Consider the following 12,580-nt stretch of genomic DNA (forward strand, 5'->3'; position numbering starts at 1 on the left):
GTCATGTGTTAAAATTGCAGAGGCCTGTGCAATGGGCACGTGACAGGCACTCTTTATGGAGAGATCTAGGGGCAATAAGACCCCAAATCCCTCCTCTGCACGTAAAATTTAATTTCCTTTAAGTTCCTTATAAACTGGAAGTGATGTCAGGTCATCGCATATGGGTTACTATAGTGGACAGCCGATCAAAGCTGATCCAGTGGAAGTGCTGGCTGGTCACTCGGGTCTCCCAGTGGGACAGGAGAGCCTGAGAGATTGGCAGAAGGAGACAATTGTAAAAGCAATTTAGTGGCTAGCTTACCAGTTAGTCCGATTGCTTTTACAGGACAGGACAGCCAACCGCTGGCTCTAAAAAAACGGTACCGAGGTGATGCCTGCAGCTGCAGGCATCATACTGGTATAACTGCTTGAAGGCCAGTGGCATACAGGTATGATGCTGATCTGCAAGTAGTTAAAAATGAAATTGTTCATATTGCACGTATGTGACAAAGTGAACAATTTATTGCACATATGTGACAAAGTGAACAATTTATCAAACAAAATCCGGTCAATACATTACATGTATGCTCTCACAATCATACATTATTCGGAAACAAGTTTGAACTATTTTTTAGCTAGTGTATGGTTAGCATAGGTTTGTATGTGGATAATATACAGTTGCAAGAAAAAGTATGTGAACCCCTTGGGATTACGTGGAGTTTTGCATGAATTGGGCATAAAATGTGCTCTGAACGTCATCTAAGTCACAACAATAGAAGAACACAGTCTGCTGAACATAATACTACACAAACAGTAGATGTTGCCATGGTTTAATTGCACATAACATGTAAACATTCACAGTGCAGGGAGGGAAAAGTATGTGAGGCCCTAGCTTAATGACTTCTCCCAGAGCTAATTGGAGCCAGGAGTGAGCCAACCTTGACTCCAATCAGTGTGATGACATTGGAAGTGTTGCTGACAGCTGTCCTGCCCTTGAAACCAGTAAACCCAAAACAGGTGTGTGTTTTTTTAAGACACTGTCTGATGTGAACCATGCCTCACAGCAAAGAGCTCTCAGAAGACCTACGATCAAGAATTGTTGACTTGCATGAAGCTGGAAAGGGTTACAAAAGTATCTCCAAAAGCCTTGATGTTCATGTGTCCACGGTAAGACAGACTGTCTACAAATGGAGAAAGTTTAGCACTGTTGCTACTCTCCCTAGGCGTGGTCGTCCTGTAAAAATGACTGCAAGAGCACAGCGCAGAATGCTGCATGAGGTAAAGAAGAATCCCAGAGTGTCAGCTAAAGACCTACAGAAATCTCTTGCACATGCTAACATTTTTGTTGACACATCTACAATAAGGAAAACATTAAACAAGAATGGAGTATATGGGAGGACACCACGGAGGAAGCCATTGCTGTCCAAAAAGAATATTGCAGCACGTTTGAAGTTTGCAAAAGAGCACCTAGATGTTCCACAGCACTACTGGCAAAATATACTGTGGACAGATGAAACCAAGATTGAGTTGTTTGGGAAGAACACACAACACTATGTGTGGAGAAAAAAAGGCAGAGCACACCAACATCAAAACCTCATCCCCACTGTAAAACATGGCGGAGGGAGCATCATGGTTTGGGGCTGCTTTGCTGCCTCAGGGCCTGGACGGATTGTTGTCATTGATGGGAAAATGAATTCCAGAGTTTATCAAGACATTTTGCAGGAAAATGTACGACCATCTGTCCGCCAACTGAAGCTCCGCAGAGGATGGGTGATGCAACAGGACAATGACCCAAAGCATACAAGTAATTCAACAAAACAATGGCTGCAACAGCACAGAATACTCCTTCTGGAGTGGCCCAGTTAGAGTCCTGACCTCAACCCGATTGAAATGCTGTGGCATGACCTTAAGAGAGCGATTCACACCAGACATCCCAAGAATATTGCTACACTGAAACAGTTTTGTGAAGAGGAGTGGTCCAAAATTACTCCAGATCGTTGTGAAGGTCTGATCTGCAACTACAGGAAACGTTTGGTTGAGGTTATTGCTGCCAAAGGAGGGTCAACCAGTTATTAAGTCCAAAGGTTCACATACTTTTTCCTCCCTGCACTGTGAATGTTTACATATTATGTGCAATGAAACTATGGCAACATCTAATGTGTGTGTAGTATAATGTTCAGCAGACTGTGTTCTTCTATTGTTGTGACTTAGATGACATTCAGAGCACATTTTATGCCCAATTCATGCAAAACTCCACGTAATCCCAAGGGGTTCACATACTTTTTCTTGCAACTGTAAACTTATTTTGATGCGGTCACAAGCTGTCACTGATAACTCATTGTGCGGTTAGCTCTAGTTTTAGGCATGTGTCAATGGGCCTTTGTTCACGTCAGATAAGTGCTGCCTTCCTGAACAATTCTCTATGAAGCAGATCAAATGCATGTCAGAAGGAGGTCAACTGTAGGTCAAATGAGTCTCGCAATGAACTATAACTATATTTATCTCAGAGGCATTGGAAAACTGATCTCAAACTGATGTCGTCAACACAAGACCAAAGCTTCGGCTGTTCAACAGCAAAGACATTACATCAGTCTTTGGTTTTGGACTGAATACTGAGGTTAGGCTCCCATAACAACACTGATCATTCAATTCTTTAATTTGGGATGGTAAGTCCTGAACAAAAGTGGTCATACTGATAGGCACAGGGATGTACAATTCATATCGCCTGACGCCCGGGATATGCAGTTCTGGGAGCCAAACAGGGCAAGTAGCAGGGCTCACTTGTCAGGTGGAAGTATTCGGATGGCAGCGCTGCCGCCGGATTGCTTCCATACAGCCCACGGTGCCAGCCTCTCCCTTCTGCCAGCTATATGTCCTGGGCTCCACTTGCCTATCTGTGGGCCTGGGACTGGTTCAGTGGGTGCCGGCGGGATGTGGTATAGGGGAGAGAGGAGAGCAGATACAACCGCACCCCTCCCCTTCTTGTCCTGACCCGGAAGTGATGTGACGTCACTCCTGGGTGCCTGTTTGACAGATTCACGGTCATTGAGGCCGAGAAATAATGTAATGCGGTGTGATGTGCACTTCATTACATTCAGGGGAGCACAGGGGAGATATCCAGGGTCTTTTAAAAAAGTCAAGAAAAATTATTTAAAAAAAAAAATGGAAGTTACATCCAAGCATATAACCCCCCCAAAAAAAATTTTCAAGGCCCCCACCCCCACATATGTACATACGCACAAACATAAAAGCACGCGCTGGGGCACCTACACATAAGCACATTAATTGCGATACACATGCTAAATATCACTGCGAACGCTAGGATGAGAGCAACAATTCTAGCACCAGACCTCCTCCGTAACGCTAAACTGATGACCTATAAGGGGCTTTAAAAGCGCCACCTATAGAAAATATAGGGTTACCAAAGATTGTTGCCGTTTCACAAGTGCATGAAAATTTAAGGTTTGACATGTTGAATATCTATTTACTTGATGCAACCTCGTCTTTTATATTTTACAAAAAATTGGATCATTTATTGCTTTTTGTGCCCTAAAATTAACTTAAGTGTATTTTTTACTGAAATTTTGTGTTTCCAAGACCTTTGTGAAAATATCGTTTGACATAAAAAATTTAAACTACCGCTATTTTATTCTCTAGGATCTCTGATTTCAGAAAATATATAATGTTGGCGGTTTTGTGTCATCTTCAGGCCTTAAGTTATTTTTTAAACGTGTGCAAAAAATGCAAAAGCAGCTCTGGCAGCGAAAAGTATAAAGGATAAGCCCGACACTCCCCTTTCCTGACGAGCACCCAATCGTTGCTCAATACACTGCAAGGTCTCTCTCCTCCCTGCTATTTCCTGAGTGCAGTGCTGGAGAGAGGCAGGGAGGGGAGGAGGAGATAAACAGCGCAATGTTAAAAATATTAAACGTTTAAGTCACCATAAAGCCCCTTTTGTTTTTAAAAGCCCCAGTCATTACTTAAAGCAAATTTAAATACGGTTTTGGTTAAGATTTATGTTTTTTTTATTAGGACAAGTAGATTGTTATGAGGGACAAGTAGACTGGGGCACCGATTAGTCCCTAGAAAAGTAGTTTTTTCAAAAATTTCCACACCCCTGTAGGCAGTAGTGCAAGGGTATCAGCCATTTTTTATTAATGTACAGTATGTAAGCTATCCTACAATGTTTTGGCATTCTAAAGCATACCCAAATCTGAATTACCAGCTTTGGGTGGACATATTCTTTTCATTATGGACTAGTACATATATAAATATGTTAATTAAAAAGGCTGCCTTGCATGAGAGAATATCTACCAAAATACATACAAAAAATATAAAACCTGTATCAGTCCAAATGTAGTAGACCAATCGTGGTGTAAAAAATTACAGAATTGCGGCTTACCTGTAACATCCCTTTCTTGGAGTGCATCACAGGACAGGTGATCGGACACTAGCAAATAGCAAAGCTTGACTCGGTCCTGCATAACCTCATGCTCTCCCAGCACTGCCTCAAATTTGTAACCAAGCAATACTGGAGGTAAACAAGGAAGAGGAACCTACAGTCAGGTCCATAAATATTGGGACATTGACACAATTCTAAGATTTTTGGCTCTATACACCACCGCAATGGATTTGAAATGAAACGAACAAGATGTGCTTTAACTGCAGACTGTCAGCTTTAATTTGAGGGTATTTACATCCAAATCAGGTGAACGGTGTAGGAATTACAACAGTTTGCATATGTGCCTCCCACTTGTTAAGGGACCAAATGTAATGGGACAGAATAATAATCATAAATCAAGCTTTCACTTTTTAATACTTGGTTGCAAATCCTTTGCAGTCAATTACAGCCTGAAGTCTGGAACGCATAGACATCACCAGACGCTAGGTTTCATCCCTGGTGATGCTCTGCCAGGCCTCTACTGCAACTGTCTTCAGTTCCTGCTTGTTCTTGGGGCATTTTCCCTTCAGTTTTGTCTTCAGCAAGTGAAATGCATGCTCAATCGGATTCAGGTCAGGTGATTGACTTGGCCATTGCAAAACATTCCACTTCTTTTCCTTAAAAAACTCTTTGGTTGCTTTTGCAGTATGCTTTGGGTCATTGTCCATCTGCACTGTGAAGCGGCGTCCAATGAGTTCTGAAGCATTTGGCTGAATATGAGCAGATAATATTCCCGAAACACTTCAGAATTCATCCTGCTGCTTTTGTCAGCAGTCACATCATCAATAAATACAAGAGAACCAGTTCCATTGGCAGCCATACATGCCCACGCCATGACACTACCACCACCATGCTTCACTGATGAGGTGGTATGCTTAGGATTATGAGCAGTTCCTTTCCTTCTCCATACTCTTCTCTTCCCATCACTCTGGTACAAGTTGATCTTGGTCTCATCTGTCCATAGGATGTTGTTCCAGAACTGTGAAGGCTTTTTTAGATGTCGTTTGGCAAACTCTAATCTGGCCTTCCTGTATTTGAGCCTCACCAATGGTTTACATCTTGTGGTGAACCCTCTGTATTCACTCTGGTGAAGTCTTCTCTTGATTGTTGACTTTGATACACATACAGCTACCTCCTGGAGAGTGTTCTTGATCTGGCCAACTGTTGTGAAGGGTGTTTTCTTCACCACGGAAATAATTCTTCGGTCATCCACCACAGTTGTTTTCCGTGGTCTTCTGGGTCTTTTGGTGTTGCTGAGCTCACCAGTGCGTTCCTTCTTTTTAAGAATGTTCCAAACAGTTGTTTTGGCCACGCCTAATGTTTTTGCTATCTCTCTGATGGGTTTGTTTTGTTTTTTCAGCCTAATGATGGCTTGCTTCACTGATAGTGACAGCTCTTTGGATCTCATCTTGAGAGTTGACAGCAACAGATTCTAAATGCAAATAGCACACTTGAAATGAACTCTGGACCTTTTATCTGCTCATTGTAATTGGGATAATGAGGGAATAACACACACCTGGCCATGGAACAGCTGAGAAGCCAATTGTCCCATTACTTTTGGTCTCTTAACAAGTGGGAGGCACATATGCAAACTGTTGTAATTCTTACACTGTTCACTTGATTTGGATGTAAATACTCTCAAATTAAAGCTGACAGTCTGCAGTTAAAGAACATCTTGTTTGCTTCATTTCAAATCCATTGTGGTGGTGTATAGAGCCAAAAATGTTAGAATTGTGTCGATGTCCCAATATTTATGGACCTGACTGTATGTCCTCTGATGTACTCTAAGAAAGTTATTTTAAAGGAATGTAAAAAAAAAAAAAAGAAGGGCCTTGCAGGGCCAGTATCTGCTGAGGGCTGAACATTCACCTGGGAAACACTTGGCAAATGTGTGTGCGAAAGACCAGAAGGCAGTTTTACAGAACTGGAAAGTCAAAGTCTGATGCTAAAAAAAAGCTTATGAAGAACAGACACTTCTCTTGGCGTGAGCCCTCACAGGAAAAGGGGGTTGAACACCTGAGTAGTGATTTGCCAAATGCAATAGTAGATCGTGAGACAACTTGTCCCTTCCAGGAACCTTCAGGTAAAACAAACAGAGCTCCAGATTGATGAATCAAGGCCATGGCAGTAAGATATACTTGCACTGCTCTAACTACACCTGGGTAACACTGTTCTAGTTTAAAGAAATCCCAAGACCACCTTAGCGAGAAAGGAGATCCAAGGTCTCAAAACAACCTTGTCTTTGTTAAGAAGAGGCAACAAGTTCAGACACCCTCCTGGATTAAAATGATCACCACAAGAAAGGCAAACTTGTGTAAAAGAAGAGGGAGAGAAATGCCCCAAATGGGCTCAAATGTTGGCTTCTGAAGGATCATCAACATCAGGCTGAGGTCCCACAGAGCCAAAAAATAAAGTATTGGAGGCACAGTGAGTCCCTCTCTTGAACAAAGCTTCTGACCAAAGAATGGGAAGCTAGTTGTCTCTGAAAGAGCACCACCAAGGCAGAAATCTGACCCTTAATAGTCCTCAAGGTCAACGGCTTATCCAATCCTGATGATGGAAGGTTAAAACCTGTGCCACAGAGTATTTCCTGGGAGTAAGCTTTTCCTTCTCACACCAAACAAAGTATGCTCTCCATGTGTGGTGTAAACCCTAGGAGACAGGGGGTTCTCTGACCTTTAACAAGGTGAGAAAGATGATTGCTATCACTCAACAGAACAGTTGCCAAAGCCTGTGACCATAAAGCAGGATAAAGCAGCATGGAACAAGCGATATTAGGAAAGAAGATCTAGACAAAGAGTCTGCTAGGAATTTGACAACATCCAAGTAGCACACGCTTCTGGGCCAATTTGGTGTGATGAGAATCACCTGAATGCCTTTTCTCCCTATCCTCCGAAGTAGGATTTTGAGAGTGGCCTAAATCAGGTTGAACCAATTGCATGGAGTAACTAGGACATCCACTCTGGCCGCCAGAGGTTCCCTGGACCTTGACACAAACCTGTCCAGAATGTTGTTGAGTTGTTTGTAATTGAGTTAGAGATAAAGTAAGTAAAATACCAGTAAGTGGGGCGGCACAGTGGCTTAGTGGTTAGCACTTCTGCCTGGCAGTACTAGGGTCATTGGTTCGAATCTCAACCACGGCACCACCTGCCTGGAGTTTGCATATTCTCCCTGTGCCTGCGTGGGTTTCCTCCGGGTACTCCGGTTTCCTCCCACACTCCAAAGACATGCAGGTAGGTTAACTGCATCCTGTCTAAATTGTCCATAGTATGTGTATGTATGAATGTGAGATAGGGACCTTAGATTGTACACCTCTTGAGGGTTAGGGACTGGTGTGAATGTACAATATATATATGTAAAGCACTACGTAAAATTGACAGCGCTATATAAGTACCTTAAATAAATAAATAAATAAATAAAATAAGTGGAAAGACCATTCTCCAGGATTCAGCTGCTGGTGACTTAAGTCTGCTTGCCAATTTTTCACTCCTGGAATATGAATTGTGCACAGGTCAAAAGGTTAAAAGAGAAGTTTGGAGGTTTTGTTTTTCCCCAAATTATACTTACCTAGGCCAATGCTGCCAATGCTGTCCCCCGCTGGCTCTAAGTGTGAGAACTCAGTGATCGCATGACCGCTGATTGTTGTGTTCTCACCGCTGCTGTAAACAGAGAGCGGTCAGTCACCGCTAACTGCCCTGCCACCCCCCGCACTCACTGGAGCACTGGGCTGTGGAGGGGCAGGGAGCGGCTAGCTCAAGCTCTCAACAACTCACTGAGAGGTTAAGTCAGGTGCCGCTCCAGACTCTTTCCCCATCCCAGTGAGCAGGGGGGGGGGTTGCGGGATGATGGTTGGGGCCAGAGCAGACAGCTCTCTGCTCACACAGTGGCAGTGAGAAAATGGGCTCTTCCTGTACTTCTCCTTTAAGTTCTGCCCAAGTCAAAATGAGCTCTGCTTCTCAGAATGCTGCCTGACTCCTGGTTCTGCCTTAATGACTTAAGTATGCCACCGCCGTAGCATTGTTGAATTGGACCTGGATTAGCAGCTCTCAGAGTAGCTGGGGACAGTGTTGAAGGGTAGACCAAAACTCCCTCTGATCTCCAGGGCACTGATCAACATTTGTGCCTCCTCTGTTGACCATGTCCACTGAACTGACAGGCAACCCAAAACACCTCCTTAACCTGACAGACTGATGCCCATTGTCAGCACCTTTCACACCATGAAGAGAAAGGATTTCCTGGATTCCTTCACAGGGAATATTGGTTGTTGGTGCTCAGACATATGAGGTTATCCAGAGACCCAGTCTAATTGTCCTATGCATTGAGTTACAACATCCCTAAATTCAGTTTAGCACACATCACTGCCTCAAAGGAGGCTACAATCAAACACAGCATACTCATGCAAAGATGAATAAAGAGACACTCTGGAGATTGCAATTTCAGCACCTTGGTCTGCGTAGGAAGCTTTCCTGGGGAAAGCACAAGTGTGCCAGCCATGTCCAGGATGAGGCCCAGGGACTACCAGTGGTGCGACAGTTTCAGAGATGACTTTTGGAGACTGGGGACTGAGCCAAAGTCCTGAAGGATTTGCACTGCTGTACATTGGCCTGAAGGTTGCCCTTGGATTGTGCTTGCAGTAGAATACCCTGCTCGTAGTTTAGCTAACACTGGGACCAGCACCTTTTTGAAAACCTGTGGTGCCCTGGCAAGGCCAAAGGTCAGGGCCAAAAACTGAAAATGTCTTTCCCCAACCATAAAATGCAAAGAGCCTTAATGAGGCAGAAAAAAGAAATGTGAGGGTAAGCATCCTTCATGTCCACAAATGCAAGGAATTACCCCTGATGGAGAGAAGCAACCACTGACTGCACAGATACCATGCGCAACTTTTGAACATGTAGAAACTTGTTCAAGCACTTTAGATCCAGAAAGGGCCCCACATTGCCATATGGCCCAGGCTGGAATAGTTACCATAAAACTTTTCTGGTTCTGGTACACCATAATGACCCACTGAGAGTGCAACAGGTCCAGTGCAGCAAACTGGGTTGCTCTTTTGGTGGATACAGTAGGCAGGTTTGATGGTATGAACTGAGGCAGAGGCAAGATGCAAAACTTCAGGTTGTAGCCTCTGGACATAACATTCTGAACTTTGACATTAGAGATATCTCACATTTTGCTCTGCAAAGTATGCACTGTATGCTGAATGACAGAAACAGAGAAGACTGAATCTCCACAGCCAAGACTGGCACAAGCACCTTGATGAAAACCCAGTGGGCCATGGAAAGGCCAAAGGGAAGTGTTCCAAATGGTAATTCTGAATGCCTACTGTAAAACACAGATATCACTGATGAGGCAGAAAGCTTGGAATGTGTAAGTAAGCATCCAATGTGTCTACTGAGGCCCCCAGGAGGGAGGTAATGACCGACCTGGCAGTTTCTGTGCAGAACCTTTGAGCCCATGGGAATAAGCTGAGGGTCTTTAGGTCTAGAATAGGTAGGACTCTTCTGTTTGGTTTGGGAATCAGAAAGTTTGAGTAGAGGCCTTAAAAGTGTTTTCTATTGGAAACACTTGGAAATGACTCTCTGAACACATGAATCCTGATGTGCTGGAATATATATTAGGGTTGCACTGACACCGGTACCAGTGCCGCTATTAAGCATTTGCACGAATACCCGTATTCGTACAAATGCTCCGGTACCTGAAATTGATACCTTTGCGTTGCAATTTGAGCCCATACAAAATGAATGGGCTCAAATCACACTGCAAATAATCTCATGTGATTTGAACAGGAATGTGGTACGGGTGTGATTCATTTTGTATGCCTCAAATTGTACTGCAAATCGCACTGCACCCACAGAAGTAAGCCTACATCCACAGAAGCCCTTTGGTTAGTTCTCCAAAGAGGTTTGGAACACTGTGTGTACTTAGAAGAATTGATGTGGTTTGGAGTCAAAGAATAGTCACACCAAATATTGGTTTGATTTGGATTTTTCTTCTCTCCGCTCACTTTACATTATATAAATTGAAAAAAATAAGCTATTCACACCTGCCTCAATTATTTGCACTGTACTGTATATATATATATTATTATTATACAGTATTTATATAGCGCCAAACGTTTGCTCAGCGCTGTACATTATAATGGGAGACAGTACATGAGACAGTACAGTAACAATACAATGCAATACACGAGGGGCTCGAGGGCCCTGCTCCTTGGAGCTTACAATCTAGGAGCTTCCATGCTTTTGTCCAGCTATATATATATATATATATATATATATATATATATATATATATATTTGCTGCAAGTAATCAAAATGCAAGCTTCAATTATTAGTGTATTTAAATCTGCTGACAATGCTGCTGTTTGCTATACCCCCTGTGTGACACTCTAATATAGGAAGTGTGTTACTGGCCAGATCACCAGATGAAAAACAGAGGGGGGAAAAGCCTAAAAAAGAAAAATAATGCAGCCATCACATCTAATGATTGGCAAGCTGCAATATATCAAATTTTTAGTTTTAATACGGTGTTAAATTTAAAACCTTGTAAAAGAGAATGAGTTGACTACTCTACTGCCACTCTCAATTTCTGTCCTTGTGACTTTGACAGTATAGCAGTCAGCAGTAGATACAGTATGTGCAATTGACAGTTTTCCTTTGAAAGCACTGTTCATTGCCCCATGCTACATGCTATAGGCTGCATATTTTAAACACCTGTTTTTTTCATGCTGTGTCTTATGCTCCAAACTACAGAGTACTGCACTTTGCTGTACATTACATACTACAGGGCACAGCTCTGCATACACTGTTCTGAACATTACCATACTATGGACCACTTAGAGCTGAGTCCTTGGTAGTGATATTTCAAAATCAAATACTTACACTTTCTCTTATCTGGGAGTCCAAAAGATAGTTGTATGGACAGAACACAATGTCAGCTTCTTTCATCAATTCACGGGCTGCATAATAAGCACAGGCACGAAGCCTCTTCCCCAGGCCAACTAGCTCTTCTATGTCCCAAGCCTGAGTTACACCAAGTCTATACTGTAGGACATTCTGCTCACTCATTTTCTGAGCTCCATAATAGTATCGACAAGAAGGTGTCTAGGCAAACAAAAACAAAAGCCAATCAGAACTTTATTTTTACTGCACCTAACGGTTTCCTTCTTTGCTGTTTAAAAGAAATATAAACATAACCAGTTAGCCAATATAAAATGAGGATGTACAGTATAGCTTTCTTAATTTTGAGTTGCAGCAGTAACTGAAAACCGAAGGTAAAGGTTTACAAATAACAAAAAAAAACAGTCAGGTAAATATTCATTTTGAATACATGGTGGGAATTTTTGTATCCTGCGGAATAACCCTTGAATTAGAACCTATATTAACAAAGCACAAATACAAGACATGACAAGGGCCATTTTGAAACTAAATCAAGCATTCGTTTTCTGTACAAGGAATACATTATATAAGCTGCTTCACGCAGTATAATCATCAATTCATTCTCATTAAGCTCTTAGCCAAGCAAAGTGACTCCCACCTGGAGTTTTTATCTGCAAATGAAACAACTAGAAAATTACAACTATGCTCTTAAAAAAAGAGTGGCAGAAAAACACACAACTAAATGTTATATAACATTCACTTATTTTAAATGTTGCCTAAACATCTCCTAATAAGACAAACAAAATATTTTTAGACACCCAAACTGAATTTTCTGAAACAAACGCAATACAAACTACAGTGTAGCTTGCACTGGTCAAACCATTAATTTTGTTAATATCTTGGTACAGGAAATCCTAGAACAGGAAAACTGTACTTCTAAATCATTCACCTACACCAGAATTCAGTCTTCATCTTGTCTTGGCTCCAAAGCACTGGTTACTATGCGCCGCTTATATTGTAGAACAGAGAATCTGTTAGCAGATGCCCCGTCAAATGACTGCATTTTGCAAAAGGACATTCAGCTAAGTTTAAGAGCTTTTTACAAGCCATGCCAGAAATACAGCCCAGAACATCTTTGTGTTGAAATGTCTTAGGGGCTCTATAAAGGTCCTATAAACATTTTAGGACTCCCAAATCAGTGAAGGAAATGCAAGGATGCTTTAACAGTCTAGTGGGACTAAAGCCATGTTTTTGTACAATATATACTGTATTTGCTTGGCTCAGG

The 12,580-nt window shown here is 42.3% G+C and overlaps 1 protein-coding gene across 1 annotated transcript in view; it reads right to left on the reverse strand.

The window, feature by feature from the left end:
- The window catches only part of BRIP1 (BRCA1 interacting DNA helicase 1), a 384,399-nt gene that overhangs the window by 194,867 nt on the left and 176,952 nt on the right, over positions 1-12,580 (reverse strand). The window contains exon 8 of the mRNA XM_089676644.1: positions 11,299-11,520. Coding sequence (XP_089532770.1) covers positions 11,299-11,520 — 222 coding nt within the window. The remainder of the gene's footprint in view (positions 1-11,298; positions 11,521-12,580) is intronic.

The sequence above is a fragment of the Staurois parvus genome, unplaced genomic scaffold (genome assembly GCF_062004578.1).
Source record: "Staurois parvus isolate SC_StPar_1 unplaced genomic scaffold, SC_StPar_1.0 ptg000172l, whole genome shotgun sequence".
Classification (NCBI taxonomy): domain Eukaryota; kingdom Metazoa; phylum Chordata; class Amphibia; order Anura; family Ranidae; genus Staurois; species Staurois parvus.